Source organism: Stomoxys calcitrans, chromosome 4, assembly GCF_963082655.1.
Source record: "Stomoxys calcitrans chromosome 4, idStoCalc2.1, whole genome shotgun sequence".
Lineage (NCBI taxonomy): Eukaryota > Metazoa > Arthropoda > Insecta > Diptera > Muscidae > Stomoxys > Stomoxys calcitrans.
Genome location: NC_081555.1, coordinates 93831762 through 93859542, shown reverse-complemented (window position 1 = coordinate 93859542; position 27781 = coordinate 93831762). Strand labels below are relative to the sequence as shown.

General features: G+C 36.1%; 4 protein-coding genes and 1 long non-coding RNA gene across 7 annotated transcripts; 3 read left to right on the top strand and 2 right to left on the bottom strand.

Annotated features, from left to right (window-relative positions):
• The first annotated feature begins 3311 nt into the window (after window positions 1–3311).
• LOC106085144 (ribokinase) lies at window positions 3312–4734 on the top strand. Its single transcript, XM_013249206.2, has 3 exons — window positions 3312–3472; window positions 3658–4206; window positions 4266–4734. Exons 1-3 carry the CDS (start codon window positions 3408–3410, stop codon window positions 4612–4614), a joined length of 963 nt encoding a protein of 320 aa, XP_013104660.2. The 5' UTR covers window positions 3312–3407; the 3' UTR covers window positions 4615–4734.
• On the bottom strand, window positions 4643–5161 carry LOC106085145 (translation machinery-associated protein 7 homolog). 2 transcript variants are annotated; one of them, XM_013249208.2, is made up of 2 exons: window positions 4995–5161; window positions 4643–4935 (listed from the first exon to the last, which is right to left on the bottom strand). In XM_013249208.2, the coding sequence occupies exon 2, from the start codon at window positions 4924–4926 to the stop codon at window positions 4732–4734; it is 195 nt and encodes a 64-aa protein (XP_013104662.1). In that variant the 5' UTR covers window positions 4927–4935; window positions 4995–5161; the 3' UTR covers window positions 4643–4731. The 2 variants fall into 2 exon arrangements, with proteins under 2 accessions (XP_013104662.1, XP_013104661.1); XM_013249207.2 differs by having other exon boundaries at window positions 4991–5153.
• Window positions 5162–6521: 1360 nt separating this feature from the next.
• Window positions 6522–22311, top strand: LOC106085153 (ADP,ATP carrier protein). 2 transcript variants are annotated; one of them, XM_013249220.2, is made up of 4 exons: window positions 6522–6650; window positions 20702–21002; window positions 21186–21313; window positions 21396–22311. In XM_013249220.2, exons 2-4 carry the CDS (start codon window positions 20706–20708, stop codon window positions 21868–21870), a joined length of 900 nt encoding a protein of 299 aa, XP_013104674.2. In that variant the 5' UTR covers window positions 6522–6650; window positions 20702–20705; the 3' UTR covers window positions 21871–22311. The 2 variants fall into 2 exon arrangements, with proteins under 2 accessions (XP_013104674.2, XP_013104673.2); XM_013249219.2 differs by lacking the exon at window positions 6522–6650 and adding an exon at window positions 17243–17352.
• Window positions 14987–15709, bottom strand: LOC131996845 (uncharacterized). Its single transcript, XR_009398038.1, has 2 exons — window positions 15580–15709; window positions 14987–15528 (listed from the first exon to the last, which is right to left on the bottom strand). It is a non-coding gene; the product is annotated as an uncharacterized LOC131996845 (long non-coding RNA).
• Window positions 22312–26176: 3865 nt separating the features above from the next.
• Window positions 26177–27760, top strand: LOC106085143 (26S proteasome regulatory subunit 8). Its single transcript, XM_013249205.2, has 3 exons — window positions 26177–26286; window positions 26340–26481; window positions 26550–27760. Exons 1-3 carry the CDS (start codon window positions 26269–26271, stop codon window positions 27602–27604), a joined length of 1215 nt encoding a protein of 404 aa, XP_013104659.1. The 5' UTR covers window positions 26177–26268; the 3' UTR covers window positions 27605–27760.
• Window positions 27761–27781: the final 21 nt, after the last annotated feature.

Sequence of the window (27781 nt, the reverse complement as noted above, 5' to 3'; positions counted from 1 at the left end):
TGTTTATTTTATGAGTCTGGCAACGTGGTAGTACACTGAGAAAAAGGCATTTGCATGAGTTTAAATATAGTCTTATATGATGGTTCACATACAGTAATACATCTTTCATTTATGCTCATGAAGAGGCTATAAGTATTTTATATTTCTGTCTGAAATGAAATTGTTATTATAACCAATGAATCCTAATGCAATATAAAGCTAGGATTGTGTAAGTACAAACATTTATCGGTAAATGGGTTTAAACAAATAAAAATGTTAGTTTAACTCATCAATTAAATACTAGTAGACGGAGTCAACTGAAATATTGGAAATAAATTGAAAAAAAAAATATCAAAAACAGTTTTTTCCTGGCATATGAAGCCGAAACTTTCCGACAAGTCTTATAAAAATATAAAAAAAAGTCAACTATACCATCAGCTATGCTGAAATGTAACAAGAACATTTTTAAGGGCTGCTCACATTTTGAGATTTTCCAAGATTTTAAATAATTCTTGCACAACCAGGATTAGCGCTGTTTCACTCAAACGAACAGGACTCACTTAGAGAAACCTTTTAAACGAATAGCTCTCTTTTGTTTATAAGGTTAAGTTAGAGGAAAACGTAAATAAAAATATGAAATCAAAGAAAGAGAAAATTGACATCCTCAATGACGAGAAATGTCCAAAAATTGTATATCGGCTGATTCTTTCGCGTTTTTATTTAGTGGATTCTGACGAAAACCACTAACTTGGAGGCCTTCGAATGCCAGTCGGGAAGATTTGTTATATTGTTAAGGGCTTGTTTAGAATTTGCCTGCCAAAGTACAAATGGATAAAGTCAGAACCTTTTCCTTGAAAAAATATTCTGCTCCCTTAAATTTAGTGGCAAAATGATACAAAATTTGGTGTGGTCATGTTTGAAGATTATTTGATAATTTGCTTCACCGAATTTGGCTTAAGCACAAAGTTAATTTTTGTCCAATTTAAGGGACCAAAAATGTGAATATACTATAATTATAGTTTTATTTTATGAAATATATACTTCGATGTCTTATTTTTAGCCTAATTTCTTGAAAATAGACGAAAATTTTTTAATTACGATAGGTAATTTGCTGCGGGCAAAAACTCGCACATTTCGCTTCGAAATTTGAAATAGAATTAATCGATAACGGATGCCATCATGGCAAAACAATTCAAGGTGGCCTCGTTTGTAAAACAACCATAAATCATATGATGCAATCCGCCATCTTGTCATCTAGCTGATCATGGTTTAGCCAACACTCGCAAAGAAATCTGTGCGCGTGTGTGTATACCTGTGCGTACATGTGCAGAGAGTATGCGAGAAAGAAGATAACAACAAAGAGAATGCAAAACAAAATACCGTCAAACCTGGACGGCTGTTAACAGCTGTTCGAGTGAGACCACCTTTTTAAATCCGCCTTAGGCTGCCATAATCCAAAAAATGCGAAACTCGATCTTAATAGTCGATTGTGGATGGGAGAATTAAACCATGTTTACACTGTCAAATTCGGATAATAAGATATAAATTAATTAATTATAATTGATCGGATATTTTACACATATGCAACAAAACAGTGTTATATTGATGAAAATACAACTTTAAAACACATTTGGAAAAGAAAAAATTGTAAATTGTAATAAGCATTTACGGCATTTGCCAATCAAGGTAGTTTTATTGGGGCTAGATTTTTCTTGTTATGCTAATGACGCTAGCTCTTAATTGTACCATGGTGATAGTTGGCACGATTGTGAGATGAAAAGTGTTGAAAAAGGTGGACTCACGCGAACAGCTGTAAACAACAGGCCAGGTTAGACGGTAATAAGATGTAAAATTTTTGTTTGCATTCCCTTTGTTGTCCTCTTCTTTCTCCCATTTCTCTGCTCATGTACGCAAACGTATATACACATACACACAAATTTCACACAAGTGTATTGGCAAAACGTCGATCACCTTGATGGCAAGATGGCGGATTGCACCTTTGATTTGTAGTTGTTGTATAAATGAGACCACCTTAAATTATTTCGCCATGGTCAATACCCTGCTTTATGTCAATGCAGAAACACAATACTACGCAGAAAAAAATGAAAATCTTAATTCAATTAAGAAATTTTTATTAAATTTTGAAATAAACAAATTCTTATTATCAATAAACGGTTTTGCGATTTGCATTTATGGCAAGCAGAATAATTCAATGAAATAGGTTATCAAGTCAATAAACCAATTTATTGGTAATTTGTTTATTCTTTCAAAAACATGTCTAACTGACCTACTTAAATAAATAGTTGGTATTTTTCCCATAAATAAACCATTTTTTACTTCATATGGTTAATTACGGATACAAAATGAAATGCACTGCAATAAAATATTTCAATCGGCAGATTTGACGTCCTTAATGATGGTCATGGGCCCTATCCACTTTATGTTTCCGCAAGTGACTTAACCTTCTACTAGTAAATCCTGCTTCCAAGTTTGATACTCGTAGACTGAAAGGATGCACGTTTGTGTTTCTCTTTCTCTCATTTTAGCTGTGTTCGGGTACCGAAAAATTTGTGCAAATTTGCACAAATTTTTACTGGAAGTCGTTCGCTTACTTTATCTGCCAACAGAAGAGAGCACTTAAGAAAAAAATTTGCTACTATGGTAGCTTTTCGCGAAATTTTTTCGTGGTTACTTTTTTTTAATAAAAGAGTTTGATTGAGTTTCATTGTACATCTGAATTTGAACAGGACTTAAAACTTGCTCCACAAGCGCAATAGAAGACAAGTAAAATCTTACTTCCCTTATTCAAATCCATCAATGCTAATAGCAACAAAAATACACAACTTGCCGAACTTAATTGTTCTCTGCACTGCGATCAGCCAACGGCTGATGCTGTCAGTGCTGTTTTGTGAGTAGGCAGCAGAGAACTGCAGCGAGCAGCAAAATTTTCAAGTACACTTGTTCAGCGACTTGATTTTGGGTAAATGCACGGCGAGTGATTGATTTCGTATTTGCTCGAACCGAACATTCAGTTCGAATCACTTCGTTAGTAATCAAACATGAATGTTCGTACTCGGTCGTTTCATTCAGTAACGGGATGATCAAACAAGCTATCTTGAATTGAATGAACTTAAATGAATTTTTTGTTTCGATTTAGGTCCGATTTCAGCAACCTTTATTTTCTGTGTAACAATAAATTAAAATGTTTTACAATAGACTTATGAAAAAGCAGAACATAAGATTTCTGCTATTTCGCCATTATTAGCCTAAAAATCATTGATAATCTATTTTTCACGAAATTCTGGCAACCATCACATGGTGTTATCTCACGATAATAGAAGGCAACTATATCTACAGTAACAAAGCACTTGTTTACTTTCCAGCTGATTCTATTCAAACAGACCATTCATAACATTGGATTACTAGGCATGATGGAGAACTTAAACAACGTCAGTGTTTTAGTTTACGGCTCTGCAATCGTTGATTTTATATGGTGTGTGATGTCTCGTTTTTCTAAAGAAAATTGTAGTTGCCCTTAAAAAGGCCCCCAATTTAGGGATTTGTTATCAACTTTTAAAAATCACAAGACATAGATTTTGATAATTGTAACAACAGAAGTATTCGATTTTGTGACACGTTGTATTTGAGATATTTTTATTTCAAAAATGTTTCTTAAAGTTATGTAGACCGTTTACCGAAAGCTGGTGAGACCTTGCTGGGCAGTAAATTCTCAAATGGATTTGGTGGTAAAGGAGCAAATCAGTGCGTTGCAGCTGCTCGTTTGGGTGCTCAGACCGCATTGATAGCTAAAGTTGGTGCTGACTCTTGGGGCGAAAATTATATAAAACAACTTCAAAAAGAGGGTGTCAATGTGAATTATGTACAGCAGTGTAAAGGACAAAGTACTGGCATAGCACAAATAGCTGTTTCTAACGATGGAGAAAATCACATTATTATAGTGCCTGGTGCCAATGATTTTCTTGATCAAGACAATGTAACCGAAACACGCACTTTATTTGACTCTGCCAAAGTGTTATTGTGCCAATTAGAGACTCCTCCAAGTGGAACTCTAAACGCTTTGAAGAGTTTTAAAGGAGTTTCCATACTCAATGCTGCTCCCGCCATGGCAAATACTCCCAAAGAACTGATTCAAGCAGCTACCATTTTATGTGTCAATGAAACTGAAGCTGCCCTTATGACAGGTGTAGAAGCTATAGAAACCATTTCGTAAGTTGATCCATCAAAGCATTGTTTCTTCCATAATGTCAAACAATTTTTTGTTACAGTGAAGCTAAAACAGCTGCTATTAAGTTAATTGAAATGGGTGCTTCAACCGTTATCATAACTTTAGGTTCACAAGGTGCTATATATATGGAAAAGAGGGAACCACAAGTCTGTATTCATGTAGCAGCCCATAAAGTAGAAAAGGTTATAGATACTACGGGAGCCGGTGATGCATTTCTGGGAGCCTTAGCCTATCACATAGATAAGTACCCGCAAAAGCCATTGCATCAGCATATTGGTTATGCCAATTCACAAGCCGCCTACTCCGTGCAATTTCCAGGAACGCAGTCATCATTTGCAAGTGCTTCTTTGTCGAACGACTGTAAAGAATATCACTACGATATTGTTTAATTTTTTGCCAATCCGAGGGAAACAAAGCTTTAATATTTTTAATTATAAAAAAATCTATAAATTTATTTGTTAACTTGGTTGAGGGACAATTGCAAATAAATGCTAAAATTTTGTGTTTTACTTCTTGCCCGACTTCTTGATTCCTCCTCCCACTAGAGGACCTTTCTTGGACGCATTAGCTTTGGCAGCTTCCAATGCCTTTTGAGCTTCCTTTTGTTTTTGTTTAAAGGCCATATCGTCATCATCAAGTTCTTTGGCGTCTTTCTTGGGGGCCTTCAATGGTTTTTTCTTACCACCCTCTCGACCGGACATTTTTTCTTTCTGCAATTAAATTATTAAATACATAATGAAATGTAGAATGAAGAAAAGTACATACGCACGTTTTTCTATAAATATGTAAAATATTCGTTCAATATAAACATCGGCAGCGACGATGACAACCGAATACCAACTATTAACAGCACATTAGTACTGAGTACTTATTTCACATCTGGTGCCTGGTAAGGTGTCCGAATTCTCTTGTCATGTAATGGCTGGTAAAATGTTCGTTTTTCACCGTAGAAACCCCAATTTTTCGCGATTACTTTTTTTAAAAACTACACAAATAACAATTTTATTAAAATTTTACCATAAGTAATGAGGGAATGGCCTACTGAATGAAATCAGCAAGTTGTTTTGCTTTATAATCTATTATCTCAAAGAACAAAATTTAAAATCTTAAAATTTTTAAAATAAAGAAAAAGTGATCGGCGAAAAATATCTCGAAAAGCGAATATAAATAGTACCAGCTAAGATATATTCATTGTATTCACTTCGCAAGAATTTAATAGACATTTTCGCTGAGATTGAAGTCAGTACCTGGCTGTAAGCCTGAGTTGTTTCGTCCCATTTCGTGAGCATTTAATTACATTTGCAATTAAAATTATGCGAATTTTATTCTGCTGCAATTATAAACTGAGTACCACTTGTACGGAATGTGTTCGCATTATCGTCGTCTCCATTTTTTTATAGTGCGTTTTGACAGTTGTTCGTGTGAAAAGTCGAGGCCAGTACTAGGCTTTATGGGGGAATGTCCTACTGAAAGATATCGGCAAGTTTCCTTGCTTCAAAAGCTATTATCTAAAAAAAGTAGTCACGCGAAAATTTTCGCGACTACATTTTTTTTGATAATAAGGGCTGGTACAATGTTCGCCTTTCGAGACTACATTTTTTAGATAATACCTTTTGAAGCAAAAAAACATGCTGATTTCATTCAGTTACCATGACATAATACCAGGTAGTATACCGTAAACAACTGAGTACAATTTTTTCTCGCGAAATTCTGTATCTGTCAACGAGTTTTGGGTATATCTGTGTGTGTATTATAGTTAAGAACCATAACACACAAACAAGGAAGAATGGAGCGAACTAGAAACATACACAAAATCAGAGTTACATGAGGGACTGTCCTACTTAATGAAATCACCATGTTTTTTGCTTCAAAATCTATTATTTAAAAAAAGTAGTCACGAAAAAATTTCGCGAAAAATAATCATTGTACCAGCCAAGATATATTCATTTACAGGTAGTGGCAGTTGCCCAACAACAAAAACAACTGTCAAAATCAGTGATTAGTGCAATTCTGATATTGTGTAAGTTACTAGTTCGCGCCATTTTCATTTTGGCGATGGTAGTGCAAATTCCTACTAGGCTGTCAAATTTCTGGACACTTCCTAAATGACATTCTAGTTTTTATTTGCATTCTATTGAGATTTGGATACAACTCTGAAGTTGGACAATTCCATCAGCTGGGCAAGTGAGCCAACCTTTTTAATTCAACCATGTGTTGGTCATTTTCCGATTCGCTATTAGTCTACCTTGTGAGTAACCATTCTTAACTGGAAACTGGGTACCCCAACTTCTTTCTCTTTACTTTACGAATTACGGTCGTTAAGTGAACACGCGTCTTTGTCAACGCCAAACGCCAACTGGGAATTTTTTGGAAAATTCTTCAAAAGAAGTTTTTATTGTATAACTTTTGAAAGAAACAAAAAGAGGTAAAGAAAAATCTTATTTTTAATATTAATTTAAATAAAATGTACGTAAGTACTACTAAGTGCATCGTGGGTGACATGTGGAAACTTATCGGACTCTTGTTACGTAAAGAGAAATCATGTATTAAGCCAAATTATTCAAAGAAAAAAATTGTAGTATTAGATAAATATTCTTTGATAAAATTTAGAATTGTTTTAGGATGTTGGATTTTTGTTACCTTTACTTTGATGTGTTGTTTTTGCTAAAAGAAAATCGTGTCACAAGGGCAATGCTGACCTGCAATTCTACTTTCATAATCTGAAACCTAACCTAAAAAACTTGCAAATTTAAGCATACATTTCATTAACATCGTGTACATGGTTGACTTTTGTGCGTATGTGTTTGGCGATCCGCTGACGGTGGTTGATGCCATCGTGTATATTTGCGGCCATTCACATGGCTTGGTCGTTTTTCAAAGGCTGGTACTACGTTCGTTTTTCACAGTTGAAAACACTGGTTTTTCGCAATTACTTTTTTGAAACACTACAAAAATCTCAATGATAGCACAATATCTTTGTTTCATAAATTACGAGGGAATGTCATAATGAATAAAATCAGCAGGTTTTCTTCAGTAGGGTAATCACGAAAATATTTCGCGAGAAGCGAACATAGTAACTACCATAAATCGTCAAACAAGTCGTTTTTGGGGAATTTGACATTTTGTTCGTTTCTCGCATTTAGAATTTGTTATCGTGGCATTAACCAGTTTTTACGACTGAAGCTGTCCAAAGGTTATACCTTTTAATATTTGTTCTACCACACTGCATGCATGGTGTAATTTGGTTTGAATAAAACTTCAACTCATCATTTTTAAGCTTTTTCCTTCAAGCTCTCTTTTTTTTGTACATTCGAAACTCTTTAAGAGCGACCGTTGCTCTTAAAGAGTTTCGAATCAAATCGTAGTTACAATAATTTATGATGGATTATAGTAGTCTCTGCTACAACTGCTTAGCGGAAGCAGTGAACTTTAATATTGGTCAGCATGACATTAAATTATTTTTTATAGTAGAACTATCTTATTACTGGAAGTCATTGAACTGTATTCGAACTTTTATGTGCATCCTAGAGACTTGTTTGTAGAATATTTTTATGTTAGTAAAGATGGTGCAGCACATCACAGATAGCCTTTATTTGTAACAAAAGACATAAAATCAATTAAATGTGTGTATACTGATGCATACGGTCAAGGTTTTATTACTTTTTTAATACGTCAAAATCACGATTCATTAAGGCTTTCCTGCATTAAATTTCCCAATACTGCTGCATCAAAACTGCCTGCGATGAAAATTAGCTTCGGGAAATTTAACATACGCATCACAATCACAAAATGGAATCGCATGGCAGCCGGTTGCACGTACCGGATTGACTCGATGAAGTCCTTCTTTAGGCTTTCCTGCATTAAATTTCCCAATACTGCTGCATCAAAACTGCCTGCGATGAAAATCCTTAGCTTCGGGAAATTTAACATACGCATCACAATTACAAAATGGAATCGCATGGCAGCCGGTTGCACGTACCGGATTGACTCGATGAAGTCCTTCTTTAGCAAGAGCTGCCGTCTCAGTGTAAAACGCACTGTTACAACAACAAAATAGAAAATTTTTATTTTTTTTTCTTACCCACCACCATTAGATGATTGGTAAAATTAATGTATGAATGTATAAATTTTCCTAGATTCAAAGAAGGAAAACAAATTTTGTAACACTGTTGTCTTTCTACAGATTAGCCGACATGAAGTGTTAGCAATTCAAAGGACCACATTTTTGTTGTGTGAAAATATATTTTTATTGATTTAAATAACAAAAATGTGTGGGAGTAATTTCAATTTCAGAATCCATTCACGTTTGCTCTATGTGACAACATTTTGCTTGACTGTTGCTCTGAATTGGTCAAACCCGAATTGCAAACTGCACGAATGTAAGCTGCCCATTCCCGTACTTCACCTTTCTTCAGCGCATCCACTGGTATGATTTTAAGTCGTAACCTTGCTCTCTAAAATGGCCCAAATAGAAAAGTCCTTCGGATTGGCATCTGGTGAATTGGACGTTTAGTAGGTCTACGAACTAAAAAATATTATCCCGGTAATAATTCGCATTTACTACTATAACAAAAACGATTAAATAGCGGCCTTGGGTGGTCACAACCACCCATTACGTTACTTCAGGTGGAAAACTACTTAGGGTGGACGTTCGTAGCCGCAATTTCTCGTATATGCGCTCGGTTAAACTCGACCATTTTGAGTGTTTTTTTTTCTTTCTTTTGTTTTGAGATCGTGTGCCTTTGGAACTTGTAAGGCTTTGCCTTGTGCTTGTTTTTCAAAATATGTTGCATTCTTTCACGGGATACTCGATCTTTAGCCATTTTATGGCTACCATGACGTGGATATCGTTGAATTCGACATTCGCCGTACCTTTTCAGGCATTGTTACAGTTTTTTTTCGACCACCTTTGCTTTGGCAGCGCTACCAAAATTTGCAAAATTTTCCCAAAACCATTTCATTAAGGAACGAACAAACATCTTACATACCAATAAATGCTGTTCGATTCAAGTTTATGGTCAATGATAAGAGGCCTCCTTATAGTTTTTACATGGCTGTTTTGCCATATAAACTTTACATAGTACTTCATAAATGTCGTCAGCATTATAAAGGTTAACACTGAAAATTGTTTCTGGTCTCGCTAGGATTCAAACTCAGGGCTGACGTTTTATAACGATTTGTGGTGCGATCAGCGTTGACGTAGTGTGTCTTTAGCTTCAAATTTGGCACTTTTTTTCTTGGACCATGATACCATACTCTATATATTTGGACCACTTTTCCACTCCACTGTGCCACTTTTCAAAAATGTTTTCGCTTGTTTCGATGTTGAATGTTGGCGTAAGCATCTGAAATATTTTCTATGGGTTATACTCTTCTCACCATCTGGCAAATAATTTTAGCGGTGGTTATTCTGTCACTAATACTAGTGATATTTCCAAAAAAAAGAGTCGATTTAAATTGATTCGGGCAGAACTCATTGATGTATGAAAGTTTGCTCTCCGTGATGAAATGCTCCTGAGAAATTTTGCAGTTTACATTTTTGCTCTCCGTGATGAAATGCTAGTGAACGATTTTGCAATTTACATTCTCGCCGAGTATGGCTTACGGGAATCCAGTTATAAAGTTTGTTACTGTCCTGGGTCAACCAACCATCTCAAAGTTTTTCACAACGACTTCTTCCATGTCGTTCATGTCCACTTCCAATCAGCGTTGCTGTTTTTGGTTGGTTTCTACCAAATTTGCCAAGATTTGTTTTCTCTTGGTAGGTAGGTAGGGCTGACCTTCAATTTTGATAGATTTTCCCAAAATGTTTTATGGACTCATTACCCGATTGGCAAATGGCAGCTACATCTAAATACATTCCGTACTGGTTATGGATGTCGATAATTCTAATACAATTACGAGAGGTATCACTATTCCTAATTTGCACGAAACTGCACGAGTTTTGAGAGTCGGACTATATGGCACCTATATTCAAAAATTTAAAATTTCGGCTCACAAATGCAGCTTATGTGGGATCTTTACCTTAAATCAGTAGATCGCTTTTAAATTTCTATATGGCAGCTTTATTTAAATATGTTCCGATTTGGCCCGCTCTAGAACTTAACCTGCGTATTGCAAGATGACGAACCTGTGCCAAATTTCAGCTCAATATCTCAATTTTTATCCGATTTCGTTGATATTTGAAATAGTGATTTGTTTTAAGCCTTCCGACATCCGACTCGATTATGTTTCAGATCGGACTATATAAAGATATAGCTGCCATATAGACTTATGACCGTATTCACAAAACTTAATAAAACTTTAAAAAAAGTTTTATATTACAGTTCTATAAAGAAAATCTGTCAAATAAACCTAAAGTCTTGTGAATACCGATGTTAAGGTTTGAAATCACTTGAGGCAGTTGATCCAAAACTTTGCATCCTAGGTTTTCCAAATAGTTGTTGACCATTTTTGCATTGTGTGTTCATGTGTTATCGTTTGGGAAGTTTATAGCCTCTTGTATTCGGAATTGTTTTGCAATGCTTTCTTCAAACGAATCAATTCTGTTCGATACAGGTACCCAGTTATTGTCTGGCACGATTTCAAAGGCTCATAATAAAAAATAGTCTTTGGATTCGACCAAATAAGGTAATTTTCTACTCCGGCTAAAATTTGTCTTGTTGGGGTTTTGTTATGTGTACACTTTTGATGACCAACAATAATACTATGCAAAATCAGTTCTTTTGTAGCTCACAAGCAGTATATACCAAATCGCATTTTAACGTCTCTCGGGTCCAATTTTTTTGGCTCATTTCTTTAAAACTGGCTATTTATGATAGGTATATTGCTGCGTGCAAAAATGCGCACATTTCGTGAATTACTGGATAACGGATGCCATAATGCAACACTCGATCGTATTAAGGCGAAAATTAGGCCACAGATTGTGACGCCATATCTGATAGCGAGGCTATATAAAATAATTAGTTTTTAAGTGGAAATTTTAAATTTTTCTTATTCGAAATATTTTTAGAAACTAGACAAGCATTATAAAATTTAATATATTTTATACCCACCACTGAATGATGGGGGTATATTCATTTTGTCATTCCTCTTGCAACACATCTAAATATCCATTTCTGACCCTATAAAGTATATATATTCGTGTAAAAATCTAGCCATGTCCGTCCGTCTGTTGAAATCACGCTACAGTCTTTAAAAATAGAGATATTGAGCTGAAACTTTGCACTGATTCTTTTTTTTTTGTCTATAAGCTGGTTAAGTTCGAAGATGGGCTGTATCGGACTATATCTTGATATAGCCCACATACGGACCAATCCGCCGATTTAGGGTCTTAGGCCCATAAAAGTCACATTTATTATCCGATTTTGCTGAAATTTGGGACAGTGAGTTTTGTTAGGCCCTTCGAAATCCTTTTTCAATTTGGTCCACTTCAGTCTAGATTTAGATATCGCTGCCATATAGACCGATCTCTCGATTTAAGGTTTTGGGTCCATAAAAGACGCATTTATTATCTTATTTTGTCAAAATTTGGGACAGTGAGTTGTGTTAGGCCCTTTAAAATCCTTCTTCAATTTGGTCCGGATCGGTCTAGATTTGGATATAGTTGCCATATAGACCGATCCGCCGATTTAGGGTCTTAGGCCCATAAAAGCCACATTTATTATCCGATTTTGCTGAAATTTGGGCCAGTGAGTTGTGTTAGGCCCCTCGACATACTTCTGCAATATGACATACACGCTGCCATATAGAACGATCTCTCGATTTAAGTTTTTGGTCCCATAAAAGGAGCATTTATTGTCCTATTTCGCCGAAATTTGGGACAGTGTGTTAAGTTAGGCCCTTCGACATACTTTTTCAACTTGGCTTAGATCGGTCCATATAGACCGATCTCTCGATCTAAGGCTTTGGGGCAATAAAAGGCGCATTTATTGTTTTGCCGATTTAGACTCTTCGACATTTTTTTGCAACTTGACCCAAATTGGTCCAAATTTGGATATAGCTGCCATATAGATCAATATCTCGATTTAAAGTCTTGGCCCCATAAAAGGCGCATATATAATCCGATTTCAATGGAATTTGACACAGTGACTTATGTTGGGTTTTTTGACATCCGTGACGTATATGGTTCAGATTGGTTTATTTTTAGATAGAAGTACTAAAAAGGCCAATATTTGTTATACACAATGATTTGTACTTATTAGTTTTTGATCCAAATCGGAACATATTTCGATATAGCTGCTATGGGGCATAAGGTATGCATTTTTCACAGGATTTTGACGTATGGTGGTTTACATATATACCTTAGGTGGTGGGGATCCAAATTTCGGCCCGGCCCAACTTAACGCCTTTTTACTTGTTTAACATTATTACATTGCTGAAATACTTTACTGAGCCATTTCTTTCTGCAAAGTATTCTTCATTATAATATTTTTTTTTTTTTTAAATGGCCTTGGTTTGTTTCAAAGCCATTTAAATTTAAACATAAACAAACAACCTTCCACGTTTTTAACAAAAAATAAGTATGTTGTTTCTTCTGTTTATTGTCTACACCATTTTGGCGGCAATTCAGCTGATTTTACGTTACCTTGCAGCCGACTTTTCACATCTTTCGGCAACCATTCCACTCTAATTATAGTACTTTTGGCACAATGCCTGCTGTCCACCAAGCAACTATGCAATTATCTAATTGTGCATTGGAAAAACAAATTCAGAAGATGCAAATCTCATGTGTGGTGGCAGTGGGAGGGAGGAAGGCTGATTGTGAACTATGCTTTTCTATCTTACAATCTTGAACTTATTCATTCACAATGATTAAGATCTTGTTTGGCTTGGTATTGAACGATTTTTCTTTTCGATTTATTTCTCTCGTGTGAAGCTTTTTTTTTTTAGCTCGTTTGTTGTGGTGTTGAAATTTTCTCAAGTTCATTGACTTTGACCAAATGTTATATTAGTGCTCAATAATTATAAAAAAATATAAGTGACGCACTTATGTTACATGTTCGTATGTATGTAAATATAAACGCAAATTTTTTTAAGAAGAACAAATAAGCAGATCGTAAAGTTAACTCAAACAATAATATTTGTCTGTGTTCTTTATGTTATGGTATACATAACGATCGACTATTATTATGCAATTTATTCATCCCTACAGCAAAATAGAAAGCTTTTCCCTTTGGCTTTTTTCTTTTCTAAAAACTGAAAATTGCCGCTAGATAAATTGGATAGTGTTAAATTGATATTTTACCTATACCAAACTTTTGCGAACTAGGATTTCTTGAAGACAGTTATTGCGATTTAGGATTCCTTTAACGCAGTTGTTGAGAATTAGAATTTCTTAAACATATTTTAGATATTAAAGGTAAATGATCGAATAAATTTAAGGCATGTGGGAAGATGATAAGACGTTGGACCATTTCCTATGTCATTGCACGATTTTCGCATCTAAAGCCTAGTACTGACTTTGACTTTTCACACGAACAACTGTCAAAACGCACTTTAAAAAAAAATTGAAACGCACAATTTTAATTGCAAATGTAATTAAATGCTCAAGAAATGGACCGAATCAACTCTGCTTCTATACTGTTGTCTTTATTTTTGTTTGTGTTCTGAAAAAGAAGAGAGTCCTTCGGATTTCATAATAATTTAATAGGCATTTTCGGTGTGCATGAAGTCAGTATGGACATGAACCAACTATAATTTTTTTTATAACCTCCACCATAGGATGGGTATACTAATTTCGTCATTCTGTTTGTAATTACTCGAAATATTCCTCTGCGACCCCATAAAGTATATATATTCTTGATCGTCTTGACATTTTAAGTGGACCTAGAAATGTCCGCCCGTCTGTCTGTCGAAAGTACGCTAACTTCCGAAGGAGTAAAGCTAGCCGCTTGAAATTTTGCACAAATACTTCTTATTAGTGAAGTTCGGTTGGGATTGTAAATGGGCCATATCGGTCTATATTTTGATATAGCTGCTATATAAACCAATCTTGGATCTTGACTTGAGCCAAGATTTGGCTGAAATTTTGCATGAGGTGTTTTTTTATGATTTCCAATATCTGTGCTAAGTATGGTTCAAATCGGCCCTAGCCTGATATAGCTGCCATATAAACCGATCTGGAGTCTTGATTTGGCTGAAACTTTGCAAGAAGTGTTTTGTTATGACTTCCAACAGTTGTGCCAAATATGGTTTTAATTGACCCATAACCTGATAGAGCTGCCATATAAACCGATTTGGGATCTTGACTTCTTGGGCCTCTAGAGGTCGCAATTATTATCCGCTTTGGCTGAAATTTTGTACAACGACGTCTCTTATGATCTTCAACGTGTCAATTATGGTCTGAATCGGTCTATAGCCTGACACAGCTCCCATATAAACCGATATCCCTAGTTTACTTCTTGAGCCCCTAAAGGGCGCAACTTTTATTCCAATTGGCTGAAATTTTACACAGCGACTTCTACTATGGTCTTCAACATCAGTTCAATTATGGTCCGGACCATCGGACCATACGTTGATATAATTCCAATATTAGCAATTTTTTTTTATCATATGTTTGCCTAAAAAGAGATGCCGGGAAAAGAACTAGACAATTGCGATCCATGGTACTTGTTTACTTTTTGTATTCAGAGCGCACAACAAGCCGATTACAGGATTAGGTGTATGTCAATAGTGGCATGGGCGGATTAATATCCGCACCCTCTTTTCAACCTTATCTAATAAATAATTTTAATTTTTTAATTATAATTTCGCAACTGCTTATGTTTCAAAAAAATCTATATATGTAAACATATATTTTTTGCTGGCAAATAACTTCCTGTTTTTGTTCAAATAATCTGCAACGAATTTAAGTAATGTTATAAAAGTATTGTTATGTAATCTTTATTCTCATCATCTGAGCTGACAGTCGCTTGGATTGAAACATTCCTGGCAATAGTAGGTACGTAGGTGTGACTATGTGGGATGGGGGATATACACAGGCAAATGGGTTTTTTAATTGACTTGAAAATTTTGAATTTTGTGAATCATCGAACTGTCACCGTCAATTATTCAGCAAACTCAAAATTTTCATCATGGTAAAGTACACGAACGAACAACGTCTGCAAATCATCAAAATTTAGTACCGAAATTCGGAGTCGGTGACTGCTAATTTGAGATCGTTAACTCAAACTTTTTAAAACTTTGTAATTTTATTGAAGAGTAAGTTTAATAAGTAAAGTCCTTGTTGGAAAACCCGAAGGTTATATACCTTGAATGACAAGTCATAACCTTAAATGTCATAACTTTAACGCCTTTAAAATCTAAAAAAATCATATATATAATTTTAAAACTAAATAATTTGAGGGTTTTACCAGTTTCTAAGCCCAAATGCTGAATCCTATTCATATTGGGAAGATATCCAAAGAGTTCTAAGGCATAACATCTATAGTCTTGAGTCTTATATGAATATGATGATAAAAGAAAATGAAATGAAAATATATTAACGGCTGTATTCATAAAATTTAATGTAGATTTTAGATAGGTTTGTTTGACAGATTTCCTTTTTAGAACTGTCAAATAAACCTATTTTAAACCTATTTTGTGAAAAATCCCGTAAAAATATTTTTTAAAGGGTGGTACTGTATTCGCTTTTAGCGAAATTTCATGATTCCTTTTTTTTAGGTAAGAGATTTTGAAGCAAAAAAATTTGCTGCTTTCACAAAGTATGACATTTCTTTGTTACTTTTAAAAAATATGTCATAAAATATTATGTTATTGAGATATATGTAGTGTTTCAAACTAAGTAACCTTGAAAAACATGTGTTTTCATTTGTGAAGAACGAATAAAGTACCACCCTTTACAATTCATTTCTTTTTGTGTGTTTTCACATGTTCATATTGTTGTTTTTCAAAATTACTATTATTTACTAAAATTGACGTCAAGCCTGGCGTATCTTACTTGCGTATGAGTTACGTTTTGATGCTAGTAATCTAGGGGAAAAAACAATAATTAAATAAAAAATTACTGTATGAACGAACCTATAGATGCTGGATGTGATTATAAGAAATATGCAATGTATGTATTCAATTAAATTCTATTTATTAATCAAAATTAGATTAAAGATGAGATTAATGATGCCAATAATTACGCTACTAAAGTGACGAGAAATTCATTGTTCAATGTTGCTAACGTGTAAAAGGTTGCATATACATACATATGTATGTAAATATGTATCTGTAGGTGCGGCATTATTGGAAAAATTCAATAGGAATAACAAATCTCACTGAACGAAAGGGTTAAATTAAATAATACCTGCAATCACTATGTTGTATGTCCACTTATGTAAACGAAAAAAAAAATGCTGGGAAACGGTGTTACGTTGTTTCGGCGCCGACATTGTGTTTTTTGGGATAGATTCTTGGCACATGATTTGGTATTTGGAGAAGATTGAACTTTTTCCAACCATTGCTGCCGTCTTTGAACCAGTAAGCATGTGTCTCTTTGCAAATCTATGGCGGCGAAAGTTTGCCCGAAAAAAGCTTTTTTCTTTGACTGCTCTCTCAATTGCTTATGACAGTTGTTTTATTTGTTGTATAAATATATGTTATGTAACAATGAGATACCATGGTGAATTTATCTTTAAACATGTGACGAGTTATTTGGTTTTTTCTTCTTCTATTTTCTGAGCAAATCAACATACTCTTTTTTTAAATAGAGAAGCCCAAATTATGGCTACTGTATGAATTCTTTTTTTGTATTTTCCATTATCTCTGTTCTTTTTTTCAATATAACTCGACAAATACGGTTGTATTGTTACGTCAAAAAAAGCTTTTTTTTCATGCGCTCACTTTGTATCTGAGATTCTTTCATTATCCATTAATTTCGCATTTGCTCTTACTCTTTTTTTTCCCCCATGGGGGGTTGGCTGCTCTGCCACTCACTGTGTGTGTTGAGACATTGGGGCGTGCTCTCTCTCTCATTCGTTTAAACTTAATTTATAAGTGTTCTTGATTTGTGTGTTACATTTCAGTTGGGTTCAGAATAAAATTTTATTAACGTTTAAGTTGCCGTCCGGTGCAGACCTTTGGTTCAAAAGGAATTTGGTTTTTGGATTTTAATTTTCTCTGTGATAACCACATAAAAAGTATGTTTACAAAATACAAATAAACTATAATATAAAATAAAAAACGTAATAATTAAATAACGCAATAAGTTTTGCAGTGTATGAAACAATAGTTCAGTGTTAAGGTTTATAGTGTGATTCACTTTTTCCAAGGAAAAAATTATCAATCGGTTACAGCATATAAAAAAAAATAATTCACGTGATGAATATTAATTAGATTCTATTAAATGGTGCTAATTTCCGTATGGATTAAAATGGCTAATTTTGTTAAGCCTCTCTTTAATGTATGAAGATTTTTCTTTTTCAACATTTCCAACGAAAGAAAGTTATGCAATCCTACTGCTATCATCACCCCTATTTGGGTGGTTGCCACACTGGTATACTAATATTTCTTGGTAATGAACAAGAAATTGCAACAAATCGATAAAAAAAAATATATTAATAAAAAAATTCCATAAATTTTAATCATCATTAAATGAATTGCAATGGCATAAGAATCACCATTATGACAATTTAATGTATGGATTCTTCTGGAAAAGATATACAATAAAATGTGACGTAACTGTTCACTTAAGGCCAGCTCAAGATAAAACAAATGGTAGTTCCCAGAGTACAAAATTCATAGTGATTATATATGAAAAAAGAAATGAAAAGTCTTATTCCCTTGAATCGATTATGCTCAAACTAAACTATGACCTTTAATTTAGTTTCTCGTGTTAATAATTAGATAAAACGGACATTTATCTTTTGAAAAAGTCTGTTATCTTTGAAATTGCTGATTTTTCAACTCATTGTGTTCGGAAATACAAAATTTCTCCCTCTCCTTCATTTTTCATAGCTTTTTTTTATCAATTTCAAATCTAAAAATACTAGACCTTGCTATTTTGTGTATTTTACTATTATATTATTCTAGTATTAGTAAGAATTATTTTCTTACTCTCATGTTTTCAATCACTCTCTTATCTCTCTGACCATGAAAATGAAATACAGTGAACGTCACAATTTTTTGATATGCTCTTGAATGGGAAACGTTGTCATCTGCCTCTTGATTTTTTTTTTGCAAGTAGACTAGATTGTATAACAATTTGTGTTTTTCATTATCAAACTTTTGGCAAGATATTTTTCTTGTTTGCTACATTATGCAATGGCTTTTTTAGGTTCTTTTCAGGTTTTAATAACTCATTTTTAACGATGTGTCAGTTAAAGTTTTTTTTTATAGGCCTCAAATATTTTCCCTAGCAACAAAGAGCAATATTTGGCACACCACGTGCTAGGATAGACAAAAATACAGTTTTAGCTTTCGTTCAATCATTTGTAGCCAGTGCACCAAAACTAGTTTTATAGTTATTTTATATGACGAATTGAATATCGAGAGCTCTTGTGAGCTTCTTATTTTCGTTTGTTGACTTTAGAAAGACAAAAAACGCCGGTTTAAGCATTAAACATCAAGACGATATTAATTTTGCTGTCTCAGTTGTCGAACACTCAAGACTGGGTGAAGAGATCAAATGAGAATTGCTTAGCGCGGAGAGCAAAGCCCACATCGTTTGTCAAGAAAGACAACAAATGTGTAACGGTATTTAAAGCTTGGGTTGATGACACATGCAACTACAAATAAGGCATGAATCTTATGTTTCGAGTATATTTTAAAATTGCTTCTCAAAATATAAGAGAAATAACTTCATTACACTATGTGTGATCAGCTGTTTTAGCGAAAACCGCTTACAGTTGTTGCTACCACGTCCATTTGAAGAACAAATTATAGCTAAATGAAAAAACTTCAATAATCACGCAAGTTTTCAAATTTTGCCCATGAACATTCCACTAAGGAACAGGGGCAAACTTCTCGAATATCAATGAGTGCAGTCTGTTTCAAGTTTAAGTTCAATGATGAGGAGACTCCTTTTTATAGCCGAGTCCGAACGGCGTGCCGCAGTGAGACACATCTTTAGATATAAGTTTTACATGGCGTAGTACCTCACAAATGTTGCCAGCATTTGGAGGGGAAAACCATCGCTAAAATTTTTTTCTGATGGCGTCGCCAGGATTCGATCCCAGGCGTTCAGCGTCATAGGCGGACATGCTAACCTCTGTGCTACTTTGGCCTCCAATAACTACGATTACTGAAAATTTAAAATTATCTGCATTCAAACTCACTGATATATTGGACCACTTCGATAATTGGAGGAACAGGTGAATCGCCCAGATCGACTTGAAACGCCTGGTAACTTTCAATGTTCCTCAAAGGTATAGGAACCTAAAGAGGAACCTATTAAGGCATAATTTTTTTTGTCTCCTCAACGTCCTCGCAGCTTCTACAGAAATCGTTACTTGCAGCCTTTAGTGTATTAGCATGCTTTACAATCGTATCATGACTGGACGTTCTAGCCAAAGACAGCAAAGTGTAAAACTCTTCAAGTTTATATTGTGACATAATTTTGGAGCGTTTGGAGCCCCAAAGTTTGTGAATAATGTCATCCCTTTCCATGTCATACATGCCTTTTGCATGTCGCTTAATTCCATGTGTAGGTAGTTATATTTCTATAGCTCGGTAACCAGAAAGGTTGAATTTCAAACTGTTAAGACATCCCGATATACCTGGTACAGTAAACAACTTACTTTACTTTAATTTGCTAAGACAGAATATTTGTTCCACTAGCCGATCGTAGAATAGCGTTCCAAGCGCCTCGGTCTTCCGCGCTCATTCTAAAATCTCGGACACCAAGTTTCGAGGTGTCTCCCACCACTTGATCTTTCCATCGGGCATTTGGTCTTCCCGGTTTGTGTAATGTAATGCCTTCAAGACTTCAGTACAATACAGTAAACAACAGATATAAGAAAGTCTAGAAAATTCCAAAATTTTTCTAGTTTCTTCCAGTAGTGTCCATATTTCTACGTATACAAAATAAACCCGCAAGGTTCGAAGAAGTGTGCAAATATGTGAAAGTTCCATCACTGCTCTAAGAATATTTACATGGCAACTCACTTTTGGTCTGCATATGTGTTTTTTTCTAAGGAGTTGATTCAAACCAAATGTCAAAACGCATCCTTACCGATTTCTCACAAAATGTTCTTATATAACATTTTACGGAGTTTTTAGCTTCTGTGCTTCAAAAAAAAATTCTTGTTTCTTATATCAAAACATATTGCATTCGTTGCAAGAAAAATATATGGTGTTTTGTAAAACTTTCTTAAAAACTTTTCGTATACACGATGGTGATATGCAATTTAATACATAAAATATGGCCATTGGCAACTCAACTTTAGTTAGGTTGCAATTCATAATTGACACATAAATTTATTGGTCTCAGTTTATACACCTTTTTGGAATTCAATTTTAATAATTTTTATTTTTTTATTATATTTGCAGCAAAATGGGTAAAGAAGCTGATCCCTTCAACTTCATTAAGGATTTCGCTGCTGGCGGTATCTCCGCAGCTGTATCCAAGACTGCCGTCGCCCCCATTGAACGTGTCAAGTTGCTCTTGCAAGTACAACACATTTCCAAACAAATCAGTCCCGACAAGCAATACAAAGGCATGATTGACTGCTTTGTCCGCATTCCAAAAGAACAAGGTTTTGCTTCTTACTGGCGTGGTAACATGGCTAACGTTATCAGATATTTCCCAACCCAGGCTTTGAACTTTGCCTTCAAGGATAAGTACAAGCAAGTAAGTTAACACCAAAAATGAAACGGTTCTTTCCATCAAGTTACACTTAAGTGGGATGTTTCTAAAAAGCGTAATACCATTATGCTGTTTCTACTGTAATGTGGGCGCTCTTCGAAGTTTAGAAACTTGTTTGTCTGATTTCAATAACACACCTAATTTACATTCGTTTATTTCATTCTTTAGGTTTTCTTGGGTGGTGTTGACAAGAACACTCAGTTCTGGCGTTACTTCATGGGTAACTTGGCTTCCGGTGGTGCTGCTGGTGCAACTTCCCTTTGCTTCGTCTACCCATTGGACTTTGCCCGTACTCGGTAAGTTATGCAAAAATGAAATTATTCACAACTTCAACGAATATATTTGTGTATTTTTTTTTCTTTTTCTTTACACATTTAGCTTGGCCGCTGATACCGGCAAGGGTGGTCAACGTGAATTCACCGGTCTTGGTAACTGCTTGGCCAAGATCTTCAAATCTGATGGTCTTGTTGGTTTGTACCGTGGTTTCGGTGTATCTGTACAAGGTATCATTATCTACCGTGCTGCCTACTTCGGCTTCTACGATACTGCTCGTGGTATGTTGCCCGATCCTAAGAACACCCCCATCTACATCAGCTGGGCTATCGCTCAAGTTGTTACAACTGTTGCTGGTATTGTATCCTATCCATTCGATACTGTCCGTCGTCGTATGATGATGCAGTCTGGTCGCAAGGCTACCGAAATCATCTACAAGAACACATTGCACTGCTGGGCCACCATCGCCAAGCAAGAAGGTTCCGGTGCCTTCTTCAAGGGTGCCTTCTCCAACGTTCTCAGAGGTACTGGTGGTGCTTTCGTACTTGTGTTGTACGATGAAATCAAGAAGATCTTGTAAATTAATTAAATTACCAACTCTACCTACACCTACAGTTAATAAACATTTTAATTTAATTTTAAATTTATTTAAATTTAAACACAAGCCCATTGTAATTTAATTGAATTAATTTTTGCGCTAAACAATGTGAGAACAACCACAACTAAAACACTAGGAAAAGCTATATCATGCAGATCTTTTATCTTGTCAGAACAAAAGAAACAAGTGTTCTATTTTCGAGTTATCGACCGAATTGTATTGTTAAGTTCTTAAATGTATCGAAAAAAAAACACTGAACGGAAAAAACAAATAAAAAAGCCAACAAATAAAAAGATAAATTAATTGATAGCAAAGGACAGTTACAACAAACCAACAAACTACCAATTCTTAGTACGTGTTCACCAGAAATACATCAACTAAGATATAAAACAAAATAAAAAACTATATAAAAATAGTAACAAATCTGGTTTATTAATTTTTCTTATGATTCCCGGTTTTCAAGGAGGAAAAGAGCATACTTTATTTTCATTTATATAGAGGCAACCATTTACGGTGCACCCAACAAAAAGATGGGAATGCTGTAATGGAAAGTTATTTGTTTCATAATTAACTTATAGTAAATATAAGATTAAAGAAGGAAGAAAGTGGCTACTATAGCCATCAGCTATCACTTTTCAATCATGATTTCCAAAAAATTTATATTAACAAAGGCGCAGCCACACGTGCAGTGCTGAATCTGAGATTATAACAGGGGAATAGAAAAGGAGTGATCGTCATACGGCTGGTGAGGATTTTTGGGGCGGGAGGCCACACCCTGTGTAAGGAATAAAGTCCAGTCAGTGTCTTCCCTTCGTCTGGGACGCATCCATCTGGGATCTTGAGCCATCGTTGGTAAGCAGCTATCAGCATGCCTAAGCCAAGGTGTGCTGAGGAAGATGGGCTTGGCTTAAACTGCAGAAAGACAGGTGGTGCTGTTCACTAGAAGGATTTTGAAACTATAAAAGTAAAATGTGTTAGTGTTGCAAAAAAGTAATAGTTGTTGTTGTAGCAGTGTTGTACACTGAGGCGGCAGCCTTTGCCGATGAAAGAATGCATCGGGTCAATCTGGTACGTACAACCGGCTGCCATGGGACGTACATCCAAGTTCTTCAGCATAAGTGTAGAAATTCCATCTTGGCTCATCGCTTGGGCCGACTTGGCGCTGTAGATGTCATTTGTAACCTCTTCCACAGCAAATTGTGATGAATGTACCTAGACTCGGAAACCACGAATGGTTCTTTCCCTTGCGTGTCTCTCTCGTGATTAACCGGCGCGCGGATCAGTCACTATTACGTCACCAAAAGTAACAGGTCCTGTCATCCCTCTTGCAGGGATTAGAAAGTGGCTTACAGTAAACCACAGTTTGCCAATCCAGGCGTATAGGTTAAATTGCTTCAAGTGTTCTATTCATAAATTCAGTTTATATTCGTCGAACACCCTATTAATTTCCAGGTTCAGTTCTCTGATGATAATGATAACGTCCGATAATGGGTTGAGGCTAATATCAGGTTTTTTTTGCACCAGATTTCAACTTAAAAAATACACAAAGCAGCATGGGCTGTCATCCAATCAAAACACGAGATCAAAGCAATCACATGGCAACCGGTTGTACGTACCGGATTGACCCGATGAAGTTCATCATCGGCAAGGGCTGCAGCCTCAACTGCTACAATAATAACAAGGAGAAACCAAATTGATCACATTCTGATAGATGGAAGGCATTCATCCAACTTGGTAGATGTACGATTGATTAGTGGAGCAAATAGAGATTCGGATCATTACCTTGTTTCAGCAAAGGTTCGCACCCGTTTGAGTATGGCGAGAAAAGTTCGATCTGACACTGCACGGTAGCTAGGCATTGAAAAGCTGCAAACAACGGCATACTCCACTCGGATAACTGCTTGGTGAAAGCACTCCTATCGACGCAGTTACAATCTATGGCCCACTCCAGGGAAAATCCCGCTAAATCTATAATTGGGTCCCGGAAAAAAGCCCTTGGTACGACCAAGATTGTCGAGATGCTATTGAATCCAAGAATGCGGCATACAGAGCAACACTGCAATCAGTAGCAACGCGCCAGATGAAAGGGAGTTATAGGAAGAAGAGGAGAAACGTCTATTCCGCAGCAAGAAAAAGGAAATGGAAAGACGTGAGTGTGAACGAATTGAGATGTACAGGAGTCAGAATGAAGTCCGGGAATTCCACCAATGAATCAAACATCAACCCGATGGCTTTGGTACAGGAGCATCCTCCTGAAGTGACAAAGAAAGAAATCTGGTAACTGATACAGATATCGTGCTGAGGATATGGAAATAACATTTTAACCAAGTGCTAGTGTCCGACGTTGGCGGCGAAGAGGATACCGTTGAACTAATCTCTGATAATGGTATAGAATGTTTACCTCCTAGTCAGAATATAGCTGTGATCTGACCGAAGAACAACTTTGCAGCAGGTGCCGACGGGTTGTCCGTTGAATTATTTAAGACCGGATGTGACACGCTGATAAGGCACATGCATCACCTTGTCTGCACGGTGAACTAATCTCTGATAATGGTATAGAATGTTTACCTCCTAGTCAGAATGTAGCTGTGATCTGACCGAAGAACAACTTTGCAGCAGGTGCCGACGGGTTGTCCGTTGAATTATTTAAGACCGGATGTGACACGCTGATAAGGCACATGCATCACCTTGTCTGCACGATCTGGCTAGAAGAACGCTTACCCGATGATTGGAACCTCAGCATACTATGTCCCGTACACAAGAAAGGAGACTAGACAATGAGATAAATGGGCTCTATCAATTCGCCTTTAGACATGGCAAATCCACCCTAGACCAGAGATTCACTTTGGTCCAAATCCTGGAAAAGAAGGAAGGACAAATCAACACCTACCATATTTTTGTTGACTACAAAGCTCCTTTCGATAGCTCTATACGTTTAAAGGTAGTTCAAGCCACGTCAGAGTTTGGTATCCCTGCAAAATGAATAAGACTGCAGCATGACACTTGCTGATACAAGTTCTTCAATAAAAATAGGAAAGAATCTCTCCGAACTATTCAATACCAAACGAGGTTTCTGACAAGGAGACAGCTTAAAGTGTGATCTCTTTAATATCCAGGTAGAGAAGATTATACGAGAAGCAGATGTGAATATATATGGCACACTACTCACAATAGAACACATGCTACTAGCGTATGCCGACGACATCTATATCATAAGTCGGTCACCGGAATCGTAAGAATCGAAAGAGATAATACGAAATGGATGGTGTCAACTCCCAAAACACCCTGTAAAACCGATCAGATAAAGAAAATTTAGAAATATGGGAACCACAAACCACAACTTTGAGACCTCTATCGGAAGCCAAGGAGCTGGGCTTCCTCCTCCAGTATTGGAGGACGAAGCTATACTCAGACTACTTTAAGGGCATAATAATCATCTGCTAGCGGAGGGCTGGGCAATTGTTAGGGGACGTGGTAATGGCAAGGGCCAATGGATCAGGTTTTGTTCAGAATTCTTGTCACTCCTGAAGTCCACGCTGGGAGAGATCAAGTTGGGCTTAAACCATGGGAGAATGGTCCTGCCCGCCGATGAAGACGACGCCACGCAAGGTACTATGGGGCATGGGCTGTCTGATGAGATGACACTGATGTGGCCCTCGTTCAAGAACCGTGGTTACGAGGTAACAAGGTTCGCGGATTCAGATCACGAAATCTGAATCTCAAGAAGAAGCTGTAGCGAAGAAGCCTTTTGAAGACAATCACGATAGTACACCCAAACCTGGACAGCCGAGAGCATAATGGAAGTGTAAATGGTGAAACATGGTGTCAGGGATTATAGAGGGAGCGCAGAAGATCGAGGCGCTTGGAACGCTATTCTAATTTCGGCTAATGGGACAAATTTTTCTGTCATAGTCAATTAAAGTAAGTAAGTAGTTATAACTATAATAATCTAATTTTTTGAGCCAATACAATATTGCCTTCATATTACACAAAGATTATTTATTTTTAAATGTTATCTTTGATTAAAAAAGCGTTTATTTTTCCAAACTGTTTTCATTTTTAATTTTTGATATGGAGATCGGACCAACACTTAATTAACCCAAAACAACATTATGTTCGATTTTTCAAAAAAAAAATTGGGCGTTAATGGGTTAAAACAACGTAAAAGTGTTCATTGTGCGAATCCCCCTTGAAGTTGCCTTTTATTTGTTATCGTTTTAACCTATGCGCTATCGTGCTGGAGGTTGACAGTATTTGTACCAAATACCCGAATTAATACAACTTGCAAAAATTTTGACTTGTCATTCGTAAGAACAGCGAAAGGAAAGGTGAACAGTTTTAATATTTGTAGTTGATTTAATTATATTAAAAAAAAAAATAATGACCGTCACAAAGCGGGTATGTATTTCAAAAATTTATATAAAGCAATGTTTAAGGTTTATTTGTTGCAGATGGACATTGATGCCGTTTGTAAGGGTGAAGGGTTTCGCTCATACTACATACAAAAAATCGAGGAACTTCAGTTGATAGTTGCCGAAAAATCACAAAATTTAAGACGTTTGCAGGCCCAACGTAATGAACTTAATGCAAAAGGTATCTCAGTGCAAAATAATGCCCTCGGACTTAAAATTCTTATAACAATATTTTTTGTGTATATGTAGTTCGTATGCTGCGTGAAGAATTACAGCTACTGCAGGAACAGGGCAGCTATGTTGGTGAGGTCGTAAAACCAATGGATAAGAAGAAGGTTTTAGTTAAGGTACACCCCGAAGGCAAATTTGTTGTTGATATTGATAAAAATATTGACATCAATGATGTTACACCCAATTGCCGTGTTGCTTTGCGCAATGAAAGCTATACGTTGCACAAAATCCTACCGAATAAGGTCGATCCTTTGGTTTCCCTTATGATGGTGGAAAAGGTGCCTGACTCCACATACGAAATGGTGGGCGGTTTGGATAAGCAAATCAAGGAGATTAAAGAAGTGATTGAACTTCCCGTCAAGCACCCTGAGTTATTTGATGCTTTGGGTATTGCCCAACCCAAAGGTGTTCTCTTATATGGCCCCCCTGGAACTGGAAAGACCTTGCTGGCCCGTGCTGTAGCTCACCACACAGAGTGTACGTTTATACGTGTTTCCGGCTCTGAGTTGGTGCAGAAATTCATTGGTGAAGGTTCTCGCATGGTTCGTGAACTTTTCGTTATGGCACGTGAACACGCTCCCTCCATTATTTTCATGGATGAAATTGATTCAATTGGTTCATCTCGTATCGAGTCGGGTTCTGGAGGTGATTCAGAGGTCCAACGTACTATGTTGGAGCTGCTCAATCAGTTGGATGGTTTTGAAGCCACTAAGAATATTAAGGTGATTATGGCCACCAATCGTATAGATATTTTGGATCCTGCTCTCCTGCGTCCCGGTCGTATCGATCGTAAAATTGAATTCCCGCCACCAAACGAGGAAGCTCGCTTGGATATTCTTAAGATTCACTCGCGCAAGATGAACTTAACACGTGGAATTAACTTGCGAAAAATTGCAGAATTAATGCCGGGAGCTTCGGGCGCCGAAGTAAAGGGCGTTTGCACTGAGGCCGGTATGTATGCCTTGCGAGAAAGACGGGTGCATGTGACGCAAGAAGATTTTGAAATGGCCGTGGCAAAGGTTATGCAAAAAGATTCAGAAAAGAATATGTCCATTAAGAAATTGTGGAAATAATTTCCTCTTTGCATCCGTACTCGTTACTAATTATTTCACTTAGTATAGGTTAAACTTTTCTGTTTCTTTCGCTATAAAATTAATAAAACACATAAACTCGATGTTCAAACCTGGCAAATAATAAAAATATATATATAATTTTATAATAATATGTAATCTGAGACTGCTTTAACGATA

Coding starts and splice junctions, on each gene's coding strand:
- LOC106085144 (XM_013249206.2), top strand. CDS start 3,408: ATGATGGAGAACTTAAACAACGTCAGTGTTTTAGTTTACGGCTCTGCA. Junction 3,473..3,657: donor GCAATCGTTGATTTTATATG/GTGTGTGATGTC, acceptor TGTTTCTTAAAG/TTATGTAGACCGTTTACCGA. Junction 4,207..4,265: donor GAAGCTATAGAAACCATTTC/GTAAGTTGATCC, acceptor TTTTTGTTACAG/TGAAGCTAAAACAGCTGCTA.
- LOC106085145 (XM_013249208.2), bottom strand. CDS start 4,926: ATGTCCGGTCGAGAGGGTGGTAAGAAAAAACCATTGAAGGCCCCCAAG.
- LOC106085153 (XM_013249220.2), top strand. CDS start 20,706: ATGGGTAAAGAAGCTGATCCCTTCAACTTCATTAAGGATTTCGCTGCT. Junction 21,003..21,185: donor TCAAGGATAAGTACAAGCAA/GTAAGTTAACAC, acceptor TTCATTCTTTAG/GTTTTCTTGGGTGGTGTTGA. Junction 21,314..21,395: donor TTGGACTTTGCCCGTACTCG/GTAAGTTATGCA, acceptor TTACACATTTAG/CTTGGCCGCTGATACCGGCA.
- LOC106085143 (XM_013249205.2), top strand. Junction 26,482..26,549: donor TAATGAACTTAATGCAAAAG/GTATCTCAGTGC, acceptor GTGTATATGTAG/TTCGTATGCTGCGTGAAGAA.